This window comes from Chondrus crispus, genomic scaffold (genome assembly GCF_000350225.1).
Source record: "Chondrus crispus Stackhouse genomic scaffold, scaffold_2, whole genome shotgun sequence".
Classification (NCBI taxonomy): domain Eukaryota; phylum Rhodophyta; class Florideophyceae; order Gigartinales; family Gigartinaceae; genus Chondrus; species Chondrus crispus.
Window position 1 is genome coordinate 386777 of NW_005179057.1, and position 24757 is coordinate 411533.

At 51.3% G+C, this 24757-nt stretch overlaps 11 protein-coding genes; 7 read left to right on the forward strand and 4 right to left on the reverse strand.

Moving 5' to 3' along the window:
• The first annotated feature begins 940 nt into the window (after positions 1–940).
• Positions 941–1831, forward strand: CHC_T00003643001 (hypothetical protein). Its single transcript, XM_005714489.1, has one exon. The coding sequence runs from the start codon at positions 941–943 to the stop codon at positions 1829–1831; it is 891 nt and encodes a 296-aa protein (XP_005714546.1).
• Positions 1832–1852: 21 nt separating this feature from the next.
• CHC_T00003644001 (hypothetical protein) lies at positions 1853–2803 on the reverse strand. XM_005714490.1 is given in 5 exon segments: positions 1853–1976; positions 1977–2191; positions 2302–2456; positions 2555–2580; positions 2581–2803. The coding sequence occupies 3 exon segments, from the start codon at positions 2578–2580 to the stop codon at positions 1977–1979; spliced, it is 396 nt and encodes a 131-aa protein (XP_005714547.1). The 5' UTR covers positions 2581–2803; the 3' UTR covers positions 1853–1976.
• Positions 2804–3121: 318 nt separating this feature from the next.
• On the forward strand, positions 3122–5539 carry CHC_T00003645001 (hypothetical protein). The gene has a single exon (XM_005714491.1). It carries the CDS (start codon positions 3122–3124, stop codon positions 5537–5539), a length of 2418 nt encoding a protein of 805 aa, XP_005714548.1.
• Positions 5540–5580: 41 nt separating this feature from the next.
• CHC_T00003646001 (hypothetical protein) lies at positions 5581–6578 on the reverse strand. XM_005714492.1 is given in 2 exon segments: positions 5581–5786; positions 5787–6578. 1 exon segment carries the CDS (start codon positions 6576–6578, stop codon positions 5787–5789), a length of 792 nt encoding a protein of 263 aa, XP_005714549.1. The 3' UTR covers positions 5581–5786.
• A 568-nt stretch (positions 6579–7146) lies between these two features.
• Positions 7147–7344, reverse strand: CHC_T00003647001 (hypothetical protein). The gene has a single exon (XM_005714493.1). The coding sequence runs from the start codon at positions 7342–7344 to the stop codon at positions 7147–7149; it is 198 nt and encodes a 65-aa protein (XP_005714550.1).
• Positions 7345–7601: 257 nt separating this feature from the next.
• CHC_T00003648001 (hypothetical protein) lies at positions 7602–9909 on the forward strand. XM_005714494.1 is given in 2 exon segments: positions 7602–9647; positions 9648–9909. 1 exon segment carries the CDS (start codon positions 7602–7604, stop codon positions 9645–9647), a length of 2046 nt encoding a protein of 681 aa, XP_005714551.1. The 3' UTR covers positions 9648–9909.
• On the reverse strand, positions 9910–10254 carry CHC_T00003649001 (hypothetical protein). The gene has a single exon (XM_005714495.1). It carries the CDS (start codon positions 10252–10254, stop codon positions 9910–9912), a length of 345 nt encoding a protein of 114 aa, XP_005714552.1.
• A 13-nt stretch (positions 10255–10267) lies between these two features.
• Positions 10268–11305, forward strand: CHC_T00003650001 (hypothetical protein). The gene has a single exon (XM_005714496.1). It carries the CDS (start codon positions 10268–10270, stop codon positions 11303–11305), a length of 1038 nt encoding a protein of 345 aa, XP_005714553.1.
• A 6354-nt stretch (positions 11306–17659) lies between these two features.
• CHC_T00003651001 (hypothetical protein) lies at positions 17660–18091 on the forward strand. Its single transcript, XM_005714497.1, has one exon. It carries the CDS (start codon positions 17660–17662, stop codon positions 18089–18091), a length of 432 nt encoding a protein of 143 aa, XP_005714554.1.
• A 795-nt stretch (positions 18092–18886) lies between these two features.
• Positions 18887–22369, forward strand: CHC_T00003652001 (hypothetical protein). XM_005714498.1 is given in 2 exon segments: positions 18887–21631; positions 21632–22369. 1 exon segment carries the CDS (start codon positions 18887–18889, stop codon positions 21629–21631), a length of 2745 nt encoding a protein of 914 aa, XP_005714555.1. The 3' UTR covers positions 21632–22369.
• A 1320-nt stretch (positions 22370–23689) lies between these two features.
• CHC_T00003653001 (hypothetical protein) lies at positions 23690–24292 on the forward strand. The gene has a single exon (XM_005714499.1). The coding sequence runs from the start codon at positions 23690–23692 to the stop codon at positions 24290–24292; it is 603 nt and encodes a 200-aa protein (XP_005714556.1).
• The last annotated feature ends 465 nt before the right edge of the window (positions 24293–24757 follow it).

The window sequence follows — 24757 nt, forward strand, 5'->3', positions numbered from 1 at the left end:
CGGCGAGTCCAGCGCCGCAGAGGCCACGTGCGCAGGCGTCGCGTGGAGGTTCTGCAAGCGCTTGAATGAGAGCAGAACGGAAATGGGCACGAATCCCTCCGGGTCCTCCTCCGTCTTCGCGCGCAGGAACTTGTCCCGCGGAAGGTTGGAGTCCGAGAAGTAGTACTCCAGCTGGCGACGCACCGCGGCTTGGTCGACTTCTTCGATTACCATTTTGTGAGTGTGTTGGAGAGAGCGGGGGAGGGGGGGGGGGGGGGGGGGGATAGGGAGGACGAAAGTTGAGGGTGGGTAAGGTTGTTAAAAGCAGAGGAGGGAAGACGACGTCGGGGAATTACAGTGAGAGAAACGGTCATGCGGATCAAAAGAGTGTAAGCAAGATGGACCAATGGGGGCGATGCAGGTTGGGGGCATCTCGGAGAGACTCGGGCAACGATCTCAAGCGACTTGGCTCGACACCAGACGCGCGTCTTCAATAGCGCGCCCGCCTTCGACAGCGCCTGCCTTTGAAGTCAACAGCGCCCGCCTTCAACAGCGCCCGCCTTCAACAGCACCAACAACGCGTGCCTCTGAAACCGTGCCTGAAACACCACCCTGCACCAATCGCCAACCCCATCGTCCTCCTTGCACCCCCGCACCAATCGCCAACCCCATCCTCCTCCTGCCACCCCCCGCCCTTCCTCCCCCTCCTTCCTCCCCCTCCCTCCTGCACCCTCCTACCATGTCCCCCGGGCCCGCCTTCACGTCACCGACGCCGTTGCTGGGCCGCCCCTCCTTGCTGCGCCCGTCCGCCTTGACCGTCTCCTCCCCGCGCGCACGGCCAAGCCGCGTCGCCGCGCGGCCGACCATGCAGTCGTCAAACCTGCCCAACTTCGACGAGATTGCGAAGCAGCTATCGAAGGAGCTGCAGGTGCGGCGCTCCCCGAAGCCGCCGGGGTCGCCGATGCCGCCCATCGATGCGCCGCCCAGCGAGCAGCCGTTCGAGATCACCGTCGGCCCGAACGACATGCCCAAGCTCAACATGCGCCACCCGCCCAGCGCGCAGGAGGTCTGCGTCTTCACCTACGGCGCCGCCGTCACCAGCTGGACCACGCGCGGCGAGGACCACTTCTGGCTCTCCGACACCAACAAGTGGGAGCCCAAGGGGAAGGCTATACGCGGCGGCATCCCTATTTGCTTCCCGCAGTTCGGGCCGTATGGCGACCTCGTGCAGCACGGCTTTGCCAGGGTTAGTGAGTGGGATATTAATAATTGTATGGTCAATGAGGACGGTAGCGTCAGTGCCGTCTTTGGCCTCTCGAGTGAGATGAAGGACCGGGAGGGGGTCCAGGCCTGGCCCTACCAGTTTGAAGCCGAGTATACTGTCACCTTGAGCTATGTCGGGCTGGAGACCAAGCTCGCTGTTACAAATAAGGGCCAGGAGCCGATTAAGTTCACGGCCGCATTTCACAACTATTTCAAGGTTACAAAGGTGGACAACGCCCGCGTTTTTGGGTACGAGGGCTGCAAGTTTCTGAATAGGCTTGAGGGGGATAAGGAGATGCCTGCGGAGGAGGACACTGGCTCAGGCTTGCTGATTGCACAGGAGACGGATAGGATTTATCTCAACGCGCCGGAAGAGCTGGCGATGTTCGATTTCGCCTCGCTCAAGGTCCTCAAGATTAAGAAGACGCCCACGTTGGGGGACGCCACACTGTGGAACCCATTCGGGGCCGAGGGGGCCGATCCAGGGTGGGAGAACTTTGTGTGTATAGAGCCGGCGTGCATTACAAACCCCGCGACCGTGCAGCCGGGGGAGACCTGGGTAGGCGCGCAGTTGCTGGGGGTAGAATAGCATAACGGTGTAAAAAATGGGTGCCGCTCGACAGGGACATGTTTACGTCTGTTTGTTCAAATTCTGTCCGGTGTGGTGCTCGTGTTGATACGCATCTGACTGAGAAAAGAACGGGGAACGCGTAGGCAGCGGAGGACGTTTATGTTCATGGCGCTTGCCCCATGCTCGGAATTGTCAAATCATCGAGCGGCCAGTCCTCGTACGAACCGTCCGGGAGGAAGCGTCGAATCGTGATGGGGATCTTCTTTTCCTGCAGCTCGCGCTTGGCAATCACGAGCGGGTCCGTCTCACCGGGTTGAATCTCCACCATGGGCGGCGCCCCCATGCTCAGTTGCAATGCTCTAGTCCCCAATATTCTCGCTATCGCAGAAAACCAGAGTGCACGCAGCATCTCAGTCTCACACGTGTTAGCAAAGGCTGCTACTATGTCGGGACAAGCTCGCTGTGTAGAGCTGTAAAATGGCACGTACCTCGTTCGTACTTGGTCAGCGTGCGCGTTGTTATCCGCTCCTTCTCTTCCTCCTCATTCGGGTCCTCCTCGTCACCAAAGTCGGGCTCATCCATCGCGTCGATGCCATCATTTCCCTCGGGCATGTCGTTCACCTCGTCGCGATAGTCCTGCATTCTGAGGTCGGCGAAAGGTTGAGTCAGTGGGTGATGGGACGATTTGCGCATGTGTGCGCCCCGGTTTTTCATGCTGTGAAAACATTGTAACTGACTTACCCTCCATCACCGTCGTCGTCTGCCATTTTTCCTGTGCGTTAGTTGTTGCAACTCGTAGAATTGCTCAACGAAGGGCTCAGGTGGAAAAACACCTGTGAGAGCGCACGGAAACGACGCTCGCGAGTCGCAGCGTTGCTTCAGTCTCGCTGGCGATTCGACGTCCGCCGTCAGCTCTGTAACAGTGAAAGGAGCGATGATGACGAATGTGGAAAGACAGGGTGAAACTCGCAGGGAACGCGCTGATGGGCGGCAGCGCTTACTGGCAAAACACTTGAAACCTTTCCGACGTTGGCGACCTTCGTAGCTTCGACGCGAATTGATCGCAAATTGTCTAATGGGGCATACTGTAATCTCACCTTAAAAGCCATAAAAATGTAATTTTTTATGAGATCAAGGCCCATGTTGGGAAAGACTTACAGCGCACAGTCCACCGATGTCGACCCTGCTGGACACAGGCACCAAATCTCTCTCATGTTACGCCGCCGCCGCCGCCACCACAACCTTAATATCCCTGTATAGAAGTCGCAGGAGCTGTTGCATTGCTTCCAGAGGCAAACCACAATCCCGATGGAACTAAACCTCGCTTCTACCTCATCCTCTAAGCCGCATCTGCGAGGTCCCTCGAACAACAAAGGAAAAGCGAAGGGGAGTTGGCGGAAGCGACGTCGAGAGCAAGTCATCCAGCGAGTGCACGCTCAGAAGAGGCAACGCCCGTCTAATCGTTCGCAGCCAAAGTCAACGGCGTTCAGGCTTCAGGCAGATGAATTTTCGAGCGGAATAGACAAGGAAAATCTTGCGAATGCCGTGGGCAGCGCCACGCCTGCGAAAGCAAAGGCAGCCAACGCACCCGGCAAGGTCAGACCGAGCTCTTCTGATAGTGTAGCCAAGCTTCCAAATTTAATCACTGTCGGAGGGAGCGATGCGGATGAAAAGCAGAAGAAAGAAAGGGAACTGCCGAAGAAGTCAAAGGTCCACTTCAAGGATACAGCGCCTGTTGCGGATAAACCGGACCAGAGGCCTGAAACAGTGAACGCAACACTTGACATTCTCGGAAGAGACCCTATTCGCATCTCTGAAGGAAAAGAAAGCCAAACGAGTGGCACAGCTCCGACTGACCCGAGCGGCGCGACGAAAACCAGTAAAGAGGATGACATGTTTGGTATCAGTTCATTTGAGGAAACAGGGCTGTATCCGTCCGTGGCGCGGCACCTCACCAATCGCATGCAGCTTGAATTCCCAACCCTCATTCAGGAGAAAGTGCTCAAGGCAATGTTAAACCTTGGTAATGGCCAAAACTCAATCGATGTGCTCGTCCGCAGTGCAACTGGATCTGGGAAAACGCTTGCATATTTGCTCCCCATAGCTCATTACTTGTTGAATAGGTCTCGGCGAGTGACACGAGAAAAGGGTTCCTTGGGCGTCATTATCGTGCCAACGCGCGAGCTTGCGGACCAAGTTGAGGAAGTCGCGGAGAGAGTGTTTCGGCCATGGCATTGGATTGTCGTTGGATGCGTACGAGGTGGAGAGAGCAAGCACAGGGAAAAGGCGCGCCTCAGAAAGGGAGTCAATGTTCTTGTGGCAACACCTGGGCGGCTGTTGGACCATATGCGAAACACTAGGAGTTTCACGTACGAGCACTGCGAGTTTCTCGTGCTTGACGAGGCGGATCGCTTACTGGACCTCGGGTTTGAAGCCGCGATAAAAGAGGTCATTGAGAACCTCGACACCCAAGCCAAGCGTGTGAATCCGGAAGTTGGTCCTGTTCGTTCCAACATTCTCTTGTCCGCCACACTGCGGAATGACGTGGAGAAGCTGGCGGAATTTTCCCTCAAAAGCCCTGTTGAAATCTCTGTCGGCCAGGGTCATGACACCAAATCTTCGTTTGCTATGCCGATGCAGCTCCGGCAGCATTTCTGCATCGTAGAACAGAGACATAGACTCGTCACGCTGGCGTCATTATTGAGGCTTCGCTCGTTGAAAGGAATGTCTAAGGACTCGCTGAAGAATGAAGAGCACGACGGGCCCCCCTGTAAGATCATTGTGTTTTTCAGCACATGTGATTCTGTTGACTTTCACTACGACCTCCTGAGAAAAGCGTCGCTTCCAAAGGAACTTCAAAAGGACCAAGCGGTGGATTTAAAGGAAAAATTATTGCCGCTCAAGGTACTTCGGATACACGGCAATCACACACAGTCGGATAGAGTGGAAGCTTTGCGAACGTTTCGAAGAAGTGAGCGAGCCGTGCTATTCTGTACAGATGTTGCGGCCCGAGGTCTTGACTTGAAGGGACTCACCTTTGCCATTCAATATGACCCTCCTACTGGTGGGCAGGGTGAGGAGCTGGAGTATTTACACAGGGCTGGACGAACGGCAAGGATTGGGGCGCAAGGTGATGCGCTACTCTTTCTACTACCGTCCGAGAGGGCATATATAGGAAAGCTCGAAACCAAAGGTGTTTCGATTTCGGAAGTCTCCGGATCCGCCGCAATGGCAGCGCTCTATCCAAAAGTCATTTTGTCAAGACAAGAAAGTATATCTTACGGCACTAGATTGGTTACATCTGTCTTGCAAGAGTCATTTGAGAATATCGTGAAAGAAGACGGGGAGCTTAAGGGGCAGGCTGTTTCGGGGTTTCAAGCTTACTGTCGAGCATACGCAACTCATGCAAGGGACGTACGGTACTTCTTCCATGTTCGTAACTTGCACTTGGGGCATGTGGCTCGAGCCTTCGTGCTCGGTGACAAACCCGCAGAATTAAGCCAGATGATGTCAGAATTAAAGGCCGCGAGGACTACCATCGAGGCCGATCAACAAGGGAGCGTGAAGAAGTCCGAAACCAAGAAGAAAGGTGATATTGCCAGAGCTATCGCTGAAGGAGAGAAACAGCCATATAATGACCAACAAAGTGCATTGGCCCGCAGGCGAAGGGAAAGGGGACGGGGTCAAGAGTCGTTCAAGGAGCTCGCGATGGAGTTTGGGGCGTAAAGTTACCGCTTTATTTAACAACAAAGACAAAATCAAAAGAGTTTGCGGCAAGGCTTACCTGTTCGGCAGGTTTTTAGGAGGCTATCGCTCACGACTATAAACGCAAGTGCTTTTCAGAAAGAAATAGGTCGTAGAAGTGTGCGGTTCATTGCATTTGTTCACGGCCAGTAGATGCAGAGAAGGGGTACGCTAAAGTTATGGGGAGCAAGGCACGCTTTAATCATGCGAAAAGCGCGCAGACCCCTTGCTATTCACTCTTTGCAGATTTTGCGTCCTTCGCGAGAGGTTTAAAGAAGTTAATAGTTCTCTTCATTCCTTCTTCCATGGAAACCTTTGGTGTATATCCGAAGTCTTTCTTGGCTTTCTCGCAAGATATCTTTCGATGTGATGTGAGTAAAGAAACTCGCTGCCTTGAAAACGTCGGTGGCTTCCGGGGCTTGTAAATTGGAGAGAGAATGAATAGTATGACTTCAAGCAAAACCGCAATGAAGAAACATACCGCAAATGGAATCTTTGTCGCAGGAACTGGATATCCTAGCCCACCAAGGATGACTCCGCATTGTTCCCAGAACAGCGTCGTTTCATCATTCGTAATGAAGTATGCCTGCCCCGCAACGGGGCTACCGATAGTGAGATGTTCCGCAGCTTTCATGCATGCGTCAGCTACGTTGCCGACGTACGTGAACTCCCACATTGTCTTTCCATTCCCGATGATGTATTTGGTCTTCCCTCCGCGCCCTGCTTCGACAAGCCTTGGAACTAAAGCTGGATCGCGTTCCCCAAAGATTGCACTGGGTCTAATAGCACAAGTTCTTAGAGATTCGCGATTAGCAGCTAGAACAAGCTTCTCGGCATCCGCTTTTGTCTTGGAGTAAAAATCGGTAAATTTGCTCGGGTACGGCTTTGTTTCATCAACATCAATCATATGGCTGCCATCGAAGACAACGCTTGCTGATGACACATACACCAATCGCTGGACACCAGACTGTTTGCAAGCTTCAATGACGTTCTTGGTACCCTCCACATTGACGGCTAACATCAATGCCTCGTTTCGATTATCTAGCGGGTCCGCTGATACGCAGTGGTAGACGACATCGACATCACGACAAGCCGATACCACGTCCCCAAGTTGAGTGATAGTCCCTGTGCATACCGTGATGTGGTCTTTATGTGTGACGTCCTCGTGGACATATTCATGCAAGTCGAAGACGACTACATCTGAGCCATTTGCGAGCAACTTCTCAACGAGATGACGACCCAGAAAACCTGATCCACCGGTGACTAAGCTGCGCACCATTTCGTGAGACTTTGTAGCTTAACCGAGCTGACCTCTCGCCCTCAGCGAGCGGGTGAGCATAATCCTTGAGGTCAAGATTGAAAACGGATCGCTGATCGCAATAACGATAAGAAGGGATGGTGGACCAGAGCCATTTGGACCAGTAAATCAATTTCTCTTCGTATGATTCTCAATGGCCTGGATCAAATCAAAAAAAAAGCAAAGCCACTCTGTAGCCTTTGTTACAAGGGACCGCCGGTCTTCGTGGTAAACGCCCCCATCTGCACTTCCCCTTCTACTGGCACGCGCCCCGTCGTCACCGTCATCATCGTCATTTACTTCGCCTCGGCGACTTCGGCGGAAGCCTTTTCTTGTCCCTGACAGTGAGAGCACTGCAGGTCTTCAAGACAGGTCGAATATCGCATGCCGATTCAGGTTTCAGGGGAGCCGAATTTGCGTCTCGCATCTGCGGCATGTAGTCGTCGAGCAGGTGCTCTCTCTGTACTGCCTTCCAAATCTCTGGCAGCATACGCTAGTGCGAACAATGTCCTACTCCTAAATGCGGTTTCCCACGAAGTCTATGCCGTGCTCCCCCTGCACGACGCTGCGGTGACTGCCGTCCACTTGACAGCTACAAGAAACAAACAAGTCTTGCTTTTCGCGGCAGCCGCAGATGGAAAGATATCTGTGGCTAGTATACGTGACCATCATGTGGTCGATGTCACAAAATGGGTGGCACATGGGGGGCAGCCTTGCGCTGCAATTCACGCGTGCGATGTCGACGGCATGGCCCTCATCACAGCAGGAATGGAAGGTGAATTGCGTTTATGGCGCCAAGGTGCGGATTTCGTGTCATGGAAGCTAGGCGCGAAGGTAGACGTGGCCCCACCCGGGGCGGTGCTCTTGGAGTGTGTGGCTATGCAACGCATTGCAGGGAATACAGCCCTAGTGGCTGTAGGCGGGACGAATCGACGCGTTTGGCTCTTTTCCGCCGTGCTAGGCGAAGATCCTTGTCTACGAAAGGCAGCAGTACTAGATGGGCATCGTGATTGGATCAGGGGACTCGCATTCTCTGCAACTACTGAAGAAGGTGCTTTCCGACTTGCGAGCGCGTCGAAGGACGGCACTGCCCGCATTTGGCAAGTGCAGCGAATTGGTGAAAAAGAACCTGACACTTTTGACGTACATACGGCGAGGGTTGAGGCGCTGCTCTCCGACGAAAAGTGGTCGTTTACTGCGGAGGCCCTCCTGGACGAGCACACCGCTGCAGTTCATTCTGTGGAGTTTGGCGGACCGTCGAACACTTCAAAGCTGCTCACTTCTTCTATGGATTGCAGCATTGTGCTTTGGAGCTTAGAAGGCCGACGCTGGGAAAGTGTAGCGCGTTTTGGACTTCTAGGTGGAAGCTCTGCTCATGCTTTAGGATTCTTTGGAGCATCCTTTGTCAATGCGAAGTGCGATGAGGTCCTTGGACATAATTTTGCTGGTGCTTTGCACTGCTGGCGGGCAAAGTCACTTATAGATAGCAACGTCGAGTTCCTTGCAAAGTCGGCACCCAGTGGGCACTTTGGTATGGTTACGGATCTAGCGTGGGAACCACAAGGAAGGTACCTCCTCACCTGCAGCGAAGATAAGACGGCACGGATTTTCGCAGAGGTGGAAGAGGACGATTGCCATCGTTTTGTCGAATGGGCGAGACCGCAAGTTCATGGACATGCCTTATTTGCCGTGCAATTCTGCGATAAGGACGGCAGAAAATACGTGTCGGGTGCCGAAGAACGCATGTTGAGAATGTTTGAAGCCCCAAGTCGCTTCCGCCTACCGGGGGAAACTGATGTCAATGTATATGGGTCGAAGAGGGCTACATCAGCTGTAGTACCGGAGCTAGGCTTGTCGAACAAAGCCACTTACGAGGCTGAAAAAGAGGACGACGCGAAAGAAGAAGATGATGAGGGGAGTAAATCGACAAATGCAGTCAGTGAGGACCTGCTTGTAACTTCGTTTGGGGCGGCGCGAGCAAAATCAATCGTGCCTTTAGAAGAAGACCTCAAACAGAAGCGACTGTGGCCCGAGACGGCAAAATTGTATGGTCACGGCAACGAGATATCGTGTGTTGCTGCAGATCCTAATAATGCTGTCTTGGCATCTGCTTGCAAGGCCCAGACTGCGAAGGATGCGGTCATTATTCTATGGGACTCCAACAATGGAGTTGAATGCGGCAGACTGTTGGCACATGATCTCACGATCAACCAAATGACGTTTTCAGAAGATGGGAAGGCAATTTCAGCAGTGTCAAGAGATCGTTCAGTCTCAATTTTCCGAAAGACTGAGGTTGGGAGCAGGTTTGGCTTTTCAACTGCGATTCAGAAGAAAGGAGCTCACTCTCGACTCATCTACACGTGTGCATGGTTGTTTGGTGATGAGTTCATTGCTACGGGAGGGAGGGACAAGTACCTCAAAGTCTTCACGACCGGCTTGCCTTCCCAAGACGGAGGCATGTCTGAGGTCTACAAGCAGAAGTTTGACTCGGGCGTTTCAGCTCTTGATGCAGTCAGCATCGCCGGTGATGGAAGACACGTCGTTGTGGCAGCTGGCTTCGTAGCTGGACATATCCGTCTTTTCGAAGCCGAAATCGATGCACATGGAAGCTTATCAATAGAGCAAGTGTACTCCACAAACCTACAGACTCGGTGCGGCAGTCGGATAACGAATATCCAATGGAGGCCGGAGAGCTCCATACAAGAAGCAGGCATTCTCAACATACAGCTTGGTGTGGCGAGCGAAGATCTTTCTGTGCGAGTGTTGGAGTTTCGATTTGCAAGAGGTGCTTAAAGGCTGGACAAACTATTTAGAACTAACTTTTTACAGGCAAACAAATGACAAACTCGACAAAATGATCTGTACATATTAGTCCAATGTGCCTCATGCAACGCTGCTTGCACGACATGAACGCACGTCAGCGCAGCGTCGCAGCTTGCTTCATGTACCAGCTCACCGCGCTCCCGCAGTGCCGCCCGGGAATGCCATGTCACAATAATCCGACTGCATGGCGAAGTTTACTTTCCCTTCTCCAAAGATAAAAAATTGCGCCCCACTAAACCGCAAAGAAGTTATCCCCCATCTTCTCCTTCAACTCCGTTCCAGCATCAGTCCCAATAGCCAACGCATCCGCCGGCTTTCCGCTCTTGCCAGTCTCAAAAACGACTGATCCGTCAGGCTTCGCCACCAGCCCACGAAAATGCAAAACTCCATCCTCGATACAAGCTTGCCCCGCAATCGGCGTACGGCAGGAGCCATCCAACCTCGCCAAGAAGGACCTCTCGCAATCGACGCACGTCTTCGTCTCCGGATGGTTCAACGGAGCGAGAAAATCAAGCATCGCCTGGTCGCCATCACGGCATGTAATCCCGATGGCGCCCTGGGCGACGGCAGGAAGCATCTCGTCCTGATCAATGATGGACGTGGCATGCTCGGTCATGTCCATTCGGGCGAGCCCCGCAAGAGCCAAGAGCGTGGCATCAACAACACCCTCGGACAACTTGCGCAAGCGGGTCTGCACATTTCCGCGGAAGTTGACCACCTTTAAAGATGGGTTCTTGGCCAAGATCTGGCTCTGCCGACGCAGACTGGCAGATCCAATGACGCTCCCATCCGGAAGCTCTTCAATGGTCTTGGCCTTGTTCGAAATGAACACGTCCCTCGTATCTTCCCTTGGTAGCATGCACGGCAGACAGATACCGTCTGGCAGCCACGTGGGCACGTCCTTCATGGAGTGGACGGCGATATCGATCTCGTTATTCAGCTGGGCAACGTCGATCTCCTTGGTAAACAAACCCTTTCCGCCGATCTCCGACAGCGCCTTGTCCAGGACCATGTCACCCGTGGTATGGATGACGCGGATCTCGATGCCGCCTTCGTCAGCCAGCTCGGGGAAAGCCTCGATGAGCCGTCTTTGGGTCTCGCGGGCCTGGGCGAGTGCGAGCGGTGAGCCGCGCGTGCCGATGACGATGGTGGCACGCCCCGACGCCTTCTTAGTGTCGTCCACGGCGACCTCGGACACACTCATGCGGGGGTGGAGGCGAGCATTGGGCGGGGCGGCGGGTGCCCACGCGGGCGTGTGCGGGGATCGTAGGGGCGATAGAGGAGAGGTCGCGGACGCAAGGTGCTGCCGCGAGAGCGGGACAGGGGCGCAGAAGGCGGCAGGAGGCATGGTGAGTCGGATCCGGCGCAGGGTTGTGACGGTTGCGCCGGGTGGGGTTGGGAATGGGGCGGGGAAGGTGGATGGGGAGATTGGACGCCGATGTGGGAGAGACTCGAGCTCCAAGGTTAGAGGAGGAGGGCGACTTGGCGGACAGCTATTTGAAGGGTTATGGAGATCGCGAATCCACGCTATTTCGTGGAGATATCTCCCACACCAAGATCAGCGAGCACCTCGCTTCTCACCGCTCCGCCACGCCTGCGCTCTGTACTTGTACTGCTCGGCTGTGTGATCTAATCAAAAGATCCGACTGCCTGTGTGTCTTGGCTTGCCTCTTTCCGATGGCATTGCTGTGACAATTTGTCCAAGCTGTTTTTCCTCAAGTTCTTTTGCAGGGCCTGCTTTCAGAGTGTACAGTACCCAAGGGTACTTTCAGCTTTTTTTCTCTCTTGCACATTTAGGGGGAACACGTTCGTGTCTTAAACAGATGCCGACATCGGCCTCATCGCAAGTCGACTAACGACAATCTCTTCACTGTGCTTCGAGTTACAGAGCCGCAATCCAACGGCGTCTCACATCCCCCAAAACCAAACCACTAAAACTAGAATAGCCACGGTGCAAGGATAGACATAAACACTCAATAGCCCGTTTCTACAGCTTTCACATTAATTGCAGATTCCCTGACTGCAATGCAATGTATTTCGAAACAAACTTTTGCTTTGCGCTTTGTGAGAATCCACACCCGCTCTACGCATCATAAACTTAATTTTCAAAGATGCCAGTACATCCATGCCCCCCATAATCCATCCATTTCTCCTGTCGTTTGTTAGCAACATTTTGCGGTAGTAGTCTCTGGCGACAGATGACTGAAAGTTACATTTTGCATTTGGTTTTAGAACACTCTCTCCTCAAACCACCATTTCTGTGAAATTGTACGTTTTCGTTGGGACCGGGAATATTCCATGGGTGCACGTAGTTCCCGTGAATCGACCTACAAGTGATGATACCAAGAAATATTCTGCAACTTTTAACACATGCCCATATATCAATACACTTGGATAGTCGATGTCATCAATTCAGCAAGCATGGTATATCTCTTCTAGATCAGTCATTTGTTTAGCAGTACTGTACCGTTCTTAAGCTATCACAACCATACTCCCAACTCTATACACTCCCACACAAGCTTCATACGCCACCGAGAACGCATTCCCAGTGTCTGCATCGTCTATCTCTCGGTTCTCAACAGATCACCAAGCATGAGCACTTTCCTCTCTTCGGCATGCTTTCTCTTTCTTGTTTTCGTCAGAGCTGCATGGGGCCAAACCTGCGTCTTTACCGACACGCGGTGTACCTGTTCTTTTGGGTCTTCGGCAGGCGCCTGGTATGTGTCAGAATCTCTTTCTCGTTCACGATATACATACGATGACTGCAAACTAACATGCCAAAAACATAATGATCAAACATCTCTAGTTACGAGCCAACAGGAACCATTGACGGAGTGCAAGTATGTGCTCGTAGAACCTGCGATCCAGGTTGGAAGTGCGACTGCGAGGGCGATTACTTCTGTGACGTTGCCGACGTTGATGTATACACACTCATCGACCAAAACGACATTCTTTTGACCACAGACGTGCCGTGTCAAGTCATAACACAGCAGACTGTCACAAGCTCTGGTTTCAAGTTGGGATACTTTCATCCGCAATTCTCAGATAAAGGCTTGTTGGACCAGCAATGCCAGACCTTTGCTTGGTTTTTGGATGGCGTTCTTCAAGATAACTTTAATACTCTGACTGCTGTGTCGAACTCTAACTTGGAGACGGTAAAGACCTCGCTCAGCGATTGGAACCTGCTTCCTCTTCGCTCTGGGTCTGTGATAGGTACATTGCGCTTCATCCGTTTTCAACCTCAACTCGAACACATTCGCGAGGAGCAATGCACGCGGATGACCTTCCTTTTTTGTTGTTTGTCTCTGACCATATTTTTGATTTTTTTTGGCACTTAACGTTCAAATAGGATTTCGATGGAAGGACGAAGACTACTACTGCTACAATAGTATTTCAAACTTGAATATTAATGGAACCGAAACCGACACTAGGGATACAACGCTCGTGACTCACCGCTTCTCAAATATTTTTGAAACAGATTGGTTTGCTGCTGACTTCGTAGAGAGTAGTTCATGGTCTGACCCAAAAACTACGAGCTTTGGAGATAGCTTCGACCCAGAAAATGTGACCCTCACAAATACGTATTGGCGTATTAAGGTTTTGTAAAATGGTTAGGGGTACTTTCGTATCATTGACCGTAGTCGAGACGACTACTCCGAGATCTCGAAAGCACATCATTAACAGAATGAATCTTTTTATTCAGAAGTAGGTTGAGGACTATCCCGCCTATACTTTTTTCGATTCATTTTCTCTTCCAAACACGAAGAGAATATCAGCTTGCTGTGAAACTTAGTGGTTTCTATTTCAAACCACCTGTGTTTCTATTACTGCAATCAACATTGCCGGATTGAACTGCATCGCAGCTAGAGTTGAGCAACAGATGTTGGACCAGAAATTGTGTCGGCAATCTGGATTCTGTAATACCAGTTCGAACGCTTATTATCCGCGTTCGTGTCATCCCTTGGCTCCCAGTGATCTGTACCATTCGATATTGGGCTTCCAGAAAACTTCGTTTTACGGAGAGGTAGAAATTTCTTGAGATCTGTTTCGCTCTCATCTGCGGCCGTGTTTGCTTCGGTAAGTGTGAAGGAAGGAAGAAACCAGTCCTGAGAATATTCTCGCGAGTAGTGAGTTGTAGTAACTCCAGTGTTGGTACTTATCTCAGTTCCGTTGACAAGCATTTCCGAGAAATGTTTGTAGCAGTAGTATGACGCTTCTTTAAAGCGGAATGCAAGTAAGTCTCCCGGCCGCAATTCCAGGAGCGAGTGGTCTTCCCTCTTTGAATGTTCGGTGTCTACTACCAATGCAGACATAGAAGGAACGAGCTTGTGGTTTCCCAGAAGAATGCCATTATGCCACCACGCAATCTGCGTGCAGTCATCCGCCAGGACACCATTCTTTGAAATGTGAATCTTGAAAGTTCCCAGACTTATTTCTCGAGAATTCACCAACGAACTTGAAGCCGTTTGGCAAGCTGCCGTGGCTTGAGCGACATCTGGAAGGTTATTGACCACGTTGACGTTTTTTGGGGCTAAGTAGCAAACGTGAGTTCGTCCTCCACATGCGCATGTCCAACCAGCTTTGCAAAATCGTCTCGTACACATGCCCGGTTGGCCGACAATCTTATCCCAACAAATTCCTTGATTTTCCGGTCCGATCTTGCAGCTGCATCGATCAGGGTCAAATCGACAGGGCCCTAAGTCTCCTGCCACGTGCGCAACAACTAAGCACAAAACCAGGAATGAAGTATACGCGTTTTTCATTTCAAAAAGTTGGTATATCAACTTCAAAGTCTTTTGCTTAAGAATTGGACAAAGTTTTTGAATATCGTGGACTGATGGTGTTTCCCAGCTGAGGTTGATGCGGAAAGTAGTGTTACGTTTGGAACAACGGTAGAAATTGCTCTTTGTGTGTCGTTTTAAACTGTTGTGCAGTTTTGATGTGTGGCAGAAGTACCGTGGGGAAAGGAAAAAAAGCTATTTAAAGCAAAGGAAAAGGAAGATGTGGCCAGAAATTTCAGTCCTCTCTTGAGATATTATCCGCAGCACGCGTGAGAGATTAGGAAACATGACTACGGGAAGGTGCATAGAGTCACCTGAAACTCCGAGCAGTCGTCTTTCAGAACTAAATTATAGGAAATGGGTTGTAATTGTGCACTATTGAAATACTCCATGTAAGAGCAGTAAAGGAGACAAGGACGAACTTGCTTCTAACGAAAAGATGCAGACCACTGCGAAGCAACTGCGGGAGATTTCTATATCTCGTCGCTGTCTTTGTTGCCTTTGTCTTTAAGAGTTTGCGCCAGGAAACAAAATCCTTTCGAGTGGCAGCAGAGATGCCCATTGCTTTCTAATACTGACCACCGACAGGAAAATGTTTTCGCAATTGATTTGCAATAGCTTTTTGAGACGGAGAAAGAGAAGACGCAGTACACCTGGTCTTCCACACGCTTACGTCATTTGAAAAAGTCTTTGCACGTCCCGAGAGTATGCGGAAGATAAACGTAATCGAGCTGTTGCTGTAAAAATGTGAATCACTTTCGCTATTACAAGTATCGACTGAAGTAAAAAGCCTTGAAATGCAATGCTTTCCCCCAGTGCAGTTTGTTTACAGTTAAACGAATCCTGATATTCTGTTCCGGACAGATGGCTACTTTCTTCAATTTATCAACGCAAAAGTTATACTGGCTTCCGTGAAATCTCGTTGCAGTACTTGTATTTTGAAAACACAAACAAACAATCGACTGGAATCTGTGGACGTCGTCAAGTGTTTTTCATAAAAGCTGTGCTGACTACTCTCTCCTCCAACTGAAAAACATAAGCAATGTTGGACTGGATCAGATCTCACGGCTTAAAAGACATGAACAAGAACATGGGATATGTACTTTCGTTCTCGAAATAATCCCACTCGAATAAACACTTATGCTCTATATGTCAATTTTCCACACAGATGTTTGTTTCGCTTATTCGCAGTAACACAATCGTCAACCGAAAGGAGAAGGAAACAGGATACGTATGCGAAGGGAACTCATGTCACGACGTGTCCTGATTGTAAAATCCCTTGCTTGTTTGTTTAACGTATCGGCGTCCTTTCTTTTGCCCCTACTCAGGATAGCAGGACAAGACCTTCGTCGACCTTGCAGTACTCTGCTGACCACTGTGTTTCTCAATTGGTAACATCATTTTCATATCCTATTAAGGATATATATATATATTTATTATTACCATTATGAAAACAACACTATAAATCTGACCATTATCTCCCAGTCGAAGATGTTTGAAGAAAGAGGGTAAAGAAAGGGATTTTTTCAAATGGCTTTCGTTCCTTTTTGCGTTTCCTTCTTTAAAATACTCAAGGCTTCACAGTTTTTCCTTTCCACAAGTTTCATTTGAGCCCGACGCTAAAGCTAAGTATGTCATCCACGATGTAGGAAGTTGCATAACGTTTTCTCAAAGCCCCTACGCCCAGTATGGACCTTTCGACAAATGGCTTCTCCAGATTACTCGAGCATACGGGGTTTCCATCCTTACGATTTTTCACTGTGATTTCCTCAAGGTTCTATTCGAGAAACGGCAGTCCTATCGGGATATCTACAGTGATTACGACTAAGCAGGCAATTGGCTTCAGGGCGCCGCGCAGAGAATATAAAATTTTGCTTCAGGTTCCCGAGCAATGTCCTGTGGAAAGAATTGGCTCGCATCTCCGTTGCGAGTGTCATTCTTTTTTAGAGTTGAGGCGCGAACATGCTCGTTGACTACAGTCTTAGGCATACCTTGACGCTTCTTCAGGACGTGAAAACGTCTGAAGGTCAAAAGCCGAAGGGGAAAGTCTCTGGTGCTGCTTCAAAACCAATGCTCTCGTTAATGTCAGAAGACAGAAGATAAAATACGGATTGTACCGGGTTATAAAACGTAGTGTTTGGAAATTGAAGGGGGAACGGTTTTGAGCTGATTAAATTGAAGCTCCGTGTTGGGGCTTTTAAGGCATATGCTGTAGTTTGTGATTTGAGTAACCCATTTTCTGGGGTTTCAGTACCATTTTCAACCCGTTTTCAGTTGATACTTAGAAGTATGAAGAGTATTTGTGGCATTCGATACCTGGCAGTAAAGACTACGACATCTCTCAGTCTCCGCTATGAGGCATCATCTATTAAGGTAAAACGGCAACCGTGCTCCGCATTCAAACTTGACTTAAAACACAAATACTGAAGCGTTTGGATCCCCTTGCAATGCAGATATACGCGAGAGGGTAACCGTGCATGTATTCGCATGTATGTGTTGTAGTGCTTCGTCTCGCGTGTGCTTTTGATTGCAACCCACGGCCTCTTTGCAGGAATTGCTTCTTAACAGGCATCCCCTCATATATGTGTAAAGACAAATAGTCAGAGGTTGGCAATCGATTCGCCGGACCTATCCTTATCGTTGCAACTATCGTCGAGGTGAGGACAAACGACCTATAGCTAGCAATGGCGCAAGCGTTAACACTGCTTCACCTGACGGTCATCGTAGCGGCTCTGAGCGTGGGAGTTATTGGCGGCGAGGAAGGGCCATGCCGTTTCGAGGGCGATTTTTGTCAGTACACTCGCCTTCTGAAACTGTCTTCTCATGCAGCGAAAACGAAAACTAACCCACTCCATTTGGATTGCGAAAACAGGTAGTTGTAAGTTCGGTAAAGAAAAGCAGGGTATATGTTGGGACCAGATAGCAGGTGTGCCATCACCCACCTCCTGTCGGTCGAGATTTTGCCGAGCTGGTTGGGTGTGCTCCTGTCCTGGAAGAACGCATGTCTGTGTGTTAAAGGAAAGGGTGGTAAATGTCATCGATGAGCGGTTCACGAACGACACCGCGACCTGTCACAAAGAGACATTGTTAAAAACCGTACCACCGTTCTTGAAGCTCGGATCATGGAATCCGAGCATCTCGCAGAAGGGTTTGGCGGCGAACGCATGTTCCGAACTCGCATGGTGGCACAACGGTGTGTTGATGGGTGTATACGGCAAGGAGCCTCAAATCACGGGGGCCAACTTGGGGGCGCAGATGGTCAGGAGGACAAAGCACGTACTGCTTGAGTTGCAGAAAAATGACACTATTGCGTTTCGCTTCAAGAACGGGAGTTACCACTGCTACAACCACTTTTCCAATCTCAACGTCAACGGGGTGAATGTAACGACGCAGGAATCATCGATCGAAACATTGTATTCGAGGGGACATACTTCGAACTGGTTCATGCCGAGTTTTGTCCCAAACGTCAAGCAAGATTTAGACGAAGCAAGCATCACAGACTTCACGCCGCTGCGACCGACGATGTCCAACGGAGCGCCGGATGTCATTGGAGAAGACAACTGGAAGGCGGTCGACGGTTCTGAAGATCACATGATAAGCAACTTCTACTTCAGAATGACAATCAAATTCTGAGACAGGTGAAACCACCGCGATACGACTTGGTTCGGGTCGTGCGTGCTGAAGGTGACCACCCTTATGCCACGTGCTCGTTGGACAAAGTGCATTCGTGGAGTAGGTACAATTAAATATAATTTGAGTTTTTTTTCTTAAAAGTCAGAAACTTTTTTTGGGGATACAGTTTGCCGCTAATTCGCATGAAAGTCTTCGCTAGACGCTGGCTGCTGCGGCATGACGCGAACTACTGCAACCCGCGCCGACCGCAACCGTGTTTGATCCACCTCGAGGTCATTTGTTGTTTTGTCACGTCTGGCATGCGTACTTGACCTTCGACTTTCTTCTCGAACGCTTTCTTTGAGAGGCTGGGTTGTCGCGCCTTGATTTGAATGAATGGGGGACTCAAACGGTCCGCGTGACCCCGCATTTTCATCCCAAAGTACAAAGAATGCAGTCGCTAAGAGCCCGAAGCAAGGTGCCAGAGCAGCTATCCGCAGCGTTCTGGATAGCATGATCGACGTTGTTGCGGGAAACAGACAGACAATCGAAAAGCACTCGACGCCCGCAAAACAAGACGGGGACGTAGAACAGAGTAAGAAGCATATTGACGTGGAAATGTCTCATGCTGCTGGTCAGAGTATTTCAGAGACCGCAACTGAGCGAGAAAGAGGCACCATCCCTCCACTTTCGCACTCGTTGAATCCGTCTTCTGCAATGCCAAAGCAGACGACTTCAGCTACGCCAGAGCATGCTGCTTCACACGGACAACGGACAGGCTCGAAAGGCGAGCAATCTCTTCAACCAGAGGCGCAGATGCCCGATTTGATCAAACCGAATGGAGGGCTGCAGTCTGATGTCGTCGCCGCGTCCGCACGCGGTAATCCGTTAGTCGTGCCGGCGGGACCAGCATCGAATCCTGTACAGGCGTCAAGTAATCCAACTGAAAAGAAGAGTTCGAAGAGCACTCTTCGGCCTGGTGAGCTCCTCGATTCTTCTGAAACATTTGGTGAGCGCCGCCAGCAGCATTCATCAAAATTGCCATTAACTAGCGGAGGCGGATGGAGTGCGCATTTGAATTCCGGCACCAAGTCCCGGTCAGACGAAAACCCAGGCTCAATTCTTGCAGCAGCAGGGCCCATTCTGGCGGGGCAGGGAATCCGAGGCTTGCAGTTGGACTCAAGAAAGGACGACATGGCAAACGTCTCAGAGCAAATGAAACGAATCGACTGCTCGGCTGAAACCGGACGGCGAAGACACAAACGAGGGATTGAAAGTTTGAAACCAGTGAATGGAGCTCGTGGCTCTGTTGAAGATGGTGACGGTACAGCCTCAGTTAGCAAAGCGCAGAGGGTGGGGGAAGCGGGCAGCTCCAGCGGTGTGCCAAAGAAGCGTGAGCGATCTCGAGCGCGTGAAAGAAATGCCGCACCTGGAAATGTTGCAGTTGGCCAGGAGAAGGGGCTTGCCCAGCAGGCGTTTTCAGGTCGAGTTGAACTCTCTGCGTATTCTGGTCATCGAATTGTGGCGTATATCGGCGATCAAGAGTTGACTGGATGGGTTCTTGATGCTGAAATGCCTCCAGCACAGGAACAGAAGGCCGATGTTCAGAAAAGCATTGATAGTCAGGCTCGCCATTACTCAAAGCGTCTACCTGATCCGCCTCGAGTGAACGCGCGAGTTCGTTCGCGAAAAGCCCCGGTCTCTCAACTTTCTCGTCGAGTCGTGCCTTTGAACAAAGGGCCATCATCGAACAAGGAGAACGATAGGTCTTGGAACACTGCATCTCTGATGGCTTCAGATGTTCAAGCGAGAAGCATAATTGTTGTAGGCGCAGGAATATCGGGTATTGCTGCTGCGAGAGCACTCTCTGATCGGGGCTTTCGTGTTACTGTGTTAGAAGCACGGGGTCGGTCTGGTGGGAGGATTGCTACGGACTGGTCCATGGGTTGTCCTGTAGATCTCGGTGCAGCGTTTATTCATGGATCAGTCGGAAACCCGCTAACAGAAATTGTCCAGGAGGCTGAACTGCGCACCTACACCCCAAGCGATGTCGGCACTTTGTTGTATGCTAACGGTGACAAGGTTGCAAATGACGTGGACAAGCGCGCAGAGGGTATATGGAAGGCGCTCGTGCGAAGAGCGGGGAAGATATCAAAGAGCCAGTTTTTAGAGCATCCGCGTTTAGACATAGCTCTTGGAAAGCTATTGAACCGACTGAAAGAGGAGGTTAAGGACGGCTGCCTCGACAAAGTCAGCCAACTGCTCGCTTGGCATGCCGCGAATCTTGAAATGGCATGTGCAGCCGAACTGCCAGAACTCAGTGCCAAGTTTTACGACATGGATGACCGATTTGGCTTTTCAGGAAATCATAGATTGCTTCGGGATGGATATTCTTCAATTATACACGCGCTAGCCCGAAATCTGGACATTAGATATAATACTCCGGTTGTGGCCATTCAAAGAGATATTCCAGTGCAAGTATTGATGGGAAACAAAGGGCAAGCGAAAAAGGAAAAGAAAAAGGCTGTAGCGAAGAGGCAGAATGAATCACTTGCGCATAGTATAGCTCATGGAAACCGCGAGGACCGTATCCGCTATTTGGACGGTATCACCAAGGGTGCGAAAGGTCGAATCGGAAAAATGAACATGCCAGTGACGGAGAGTACGAAACAGGCATATGGGGTTAGGGTCACCGCTTCCGACGGACAAGAATTTGTTGCCGAATCCTGCATTGTCACGTTGCCTCTCGGCGTCCTTCAGAATGGTGATGTGTCAATATTTCCTCCGCTGCCCGCGTGGAAAAACAATGCGATGCACAACATCGGTTTTGGCCTGGTGAACAAAGTCATTCTTAGATTTCAAACACCTTTTTGGATTGATGGATCAATGACGGGCAGTGGGAAGAAGGAAGGCGAAATTCTGGATCAGATTGGTAGGGTATCAGAGGAGCACGGGGTTTTCTCCATTTTCCTTTCTTTGTGGCGATGTCTGGGCGCACCTGTTTTAGTAGCGGTGACGTCCGGGAGGTTTGCGGAACACATCGAGAAAATCTCAGACGAAGAGGTGGTAGGCATGGCTATGAACGCGTTGAAGAAGATGTTTCCGGATAATCCTCCAAGTGATCTCTTAGGACACACAGTGACGCGGTGGAAGACTGACCGATACGCCCGCGGTTCGTACTCCTTCGCTGGAGTTGGGACAACGCCGGATGATTATGTCAACATGTCTAGACCGGTAGGATCGACACTACATTTTGCCGGAGAGGCAACGCATCGAAGACACCCTGCGACGGCACATGGTGCGTATATGAGTGGGGTGAGAGAGGCGGCCAGAATCATAGAGAATAGCCCAATCGAAGAGCACGACCGGCTGCAGTACGCACGGGAATTATTTTTGCTTCAAGAGCCACATGGTTCCTTTAACCAAAAAATAGAAGGAGAGGAATTGATGGAGGTTGAAGAAGTCGATTATGGCGCAACAGATATGGAGCGTCCTGTACAATCAGCTGGAAAAGCGAAATCGACGGCAAACGGTCGTCGGCGTCGGTCTGGGAGCAGCTAGTGCGCGGGAGGCGATCCCATCTAGGGGCCAGTGTCATTTTGGATTTAAGTAAATATTAGAACAAGACATCTGAAACTGCAGGCTATGAGGATATTTGGAACCAGGTGCGATGGTCTTGAGTCTGAAGGGTTTCGAAGAGCTTCGTATCCTCATAGCTGCAGATGAGTGCTTATGTTCCTGCTCGGCTTGGTTCTTGAGGCAGACGAGGCGAGCCTGTTTGTGGGTTTCTGAACAGTGAATGTCATCACACAGCATGTTTATCCCACTGATTTTCTAGCATGATTAACTGAGATACAAATGGAAGCTGAATGCATATCAAGAGGCCGGGTGGATACGCCAGCAACGAATGAAACATTTACCGCACTCGCAACCCACCGCCTGTGTTGTAATTTCTCGTCCTTTTAACGTTTGTATGACGATATGTCACATGACCAGTTCAGTGAAGTGCTCTCCGCGGATACGCCTTCGGTAGCACTTATGATGAGCATCCCTTAAGACTTTACTTCTGCTTCTCTTTGTTTAACCACACGCAAGTTGTCGAGGGCTGGAATGAAAGAGCAAAGCGGAAAATGGCACTGTGCCTTCGTAATGGAGCTCTTGCTAAGTCGCCGACGTTTTGAACAGAAGACCTTTAAGAACAGATGGCCCGCATCCACAGTTGTAAACACGTAAAACAACCCTGTGTTCCAGAGTCGCACAAACATGGAACCACTACTTGAATTAAACTCCCTTTTGTGCGCTCTACGTGCTGTACGTATTAGTGTTTGGGGTAAATAGGTTATGCCTTAAGGTGTGTACTGCAGTAGTGCTACTCTAGGATATAGTGTACCTGGCGAAAAAATGTGCACTTGTCGATACCAATGACTGGTGGGGTATGTCATGTAGTATGGTGTTCTTTTTTTAGGCTTCGTAATGCTGAAGTCGGCCTAGTCTGCGACGCATTTTTACAGTACGTTGAACTCTATTGCATGGGTTCCAGTCTTAATCGAATGTTGTTAGATTTGCTTCGTATCCCAGCTCAGTGGAAGCTGCGTTGGAAGGCGCTGACGGAGCAAGGGTGTTGGTGCTTATACCAGGTCAATCGCGTTGCTCTGTTAAAGACTGACGTTGGATTGGAGGAAGCGGATTTTGAATTACCTTTACTTGACAATGGCGCAAAGATCGCAAAGAAATAAACAAAAACGACATAAATCAAGCTCGAATCACGCCTCACCGATTTTGAAAATCTACCTTTGCTTGAGAGCACGCAGACTGCGGACGGAGTGCTTCTCCATTATACGAGCAGCGCAGCCCGCCGCTTTCGCCGAGCTCGACCGAGAACAAGGCCCAAAGCCTCCAAAACACACACCCACCATGGGGGACCCGTTCGAAGACGCAGCGCAGCAGTCATCCGCCTCCCCTGGTGCCCTGCGCGAGCCATCGATCCAGCAAGCGGTGACTTTTCTAAACGACCCTCGCGTCAAGGGCGCCGAGCCCCAACGCGCTCTGGACTTCCTGCGGACCAAAGGAATCACGGAGGACGAGCTGCGGGAGGCGTACCGACGAGTGGGCGTGCCCTTTCCAAATAGCCAGTCTCCTTTCGCCGCTGTACCGCAACCGTTCGCGCCTGGCGCGCCGCCGATGTACCCGCCGCACGGCGTCGTGGTTCCGTATCAGAGGAGAGGCCCGTCGTGGATGTCTGTGTTTCTGGGAATCACGGCTGCGGCCGGGATTTATACAGCGATCAGGGAGGTGCTGCGGAGATATGTGGTGCCGATGTACTTTCCGGACGCGGCACGCGTGGCGGAGGAGCGGCGGAGGCGTGAGGAGATGAGTTTTCAAGGGCAGGAAGTGCAAATTGGTGCGTTATAAGCAATCTACAGTCATGCGTTGCTAGCTTGTTTGTATGTCGAACTTGCTTTGTACTTTGTACTGACGGGATGCTTGTGTCGGGGGTCTGTTTTTCTTTTTCTTATATGTACGGCAGCGGAACTCCGGACGCGGATTCAAGAGCTTGTGGCAAGCACGCAGGAAACAAACAGCAAGGTGGAGCAGCTGACACACTCGGTGACGTCATCCATGGCAGTACGGGAGCGCACGCTGTCGGAAAACAGCGAGCTGCAAAACGCGATCCGGCAGATTTCGCACAGCGTGACGGCGTCCGGCGGGACGGGCAGCCGGTCACGCGGGAGGGTGGCGAACGGGGGAGAGGACGGGGACAAGAGGTTCGACTACTTGACAGGTAGTGGGGCGAGGAAAAACGGGAGCCTGGCGTACACGCACGTGGACAAGTTCAACTTTCGGGTGTCCGGGGACAAGGGGCAAACGGCAGAGGAGGGGGAGGAGGAGGCCGGGGAGGGCGACGCAAAGGGCGACGCAAAGGGCGACGCAAAGGGCGACGTGGAGGGCGACGTGGAGGGCGACGCGGACCAGGACGAATTTATGGCGATCGCGCCGGCGGAAGTGGAAGAGAGCTGGGGTGGGGAAGAGGGCAAGGACGAGGGCGCGGGGTGGGGCAAGCGGACCGCTAGGCAGCTGTTCCAGAGCGAGGTGATGAAGGAGGCGCGATTGGCTATGGACGGGACGAGCACGATGAGTGAGAGTGGGACAGATGGCTCCAAGGGGCGTGGACGCGTGGTCAGTATGCCACAACTGGAGGTGCCGTTGAGCGACGAGGAGTGAAGGGGGTGAGAAAGGGTGTGGGGGTGGAATCTAGAGAGAGATATAGAGGTAGAAAAGAATTGAGTGATGAGGCGCGGGGGGGGAATGCGGGATACGTGGTAGGAGGCGGAGGGGTGTGTGGGTATCGGGACGACGACGCGGGGAGGGAGACATGCACGGACGGAGGTGGTCACAGACTAGGTGGACCGTCGGGGGACGAAGATGGTCGCCGCACGGGAGTCTCGGCGACATTTGCCACGCGGACGATCCTCGCGGATTCCACCGCTTCCTCACCTCATTACAGTCCACGTCATCCCGGCGCATCGCGCAGCATTCCCTCTTCTTCCTGCTCGCCCCCTTCCTATACATCCTCACCGCCCCCCCACCCGCCCCCTCCGCCAACCCCCCCCCCCCTCCCCGGTTTCCTCTTTTTTTTTTTCCCCCCCCTCTTTTTCCTCTTCCCACTCCTGCCCCCTCCGGCTTGTA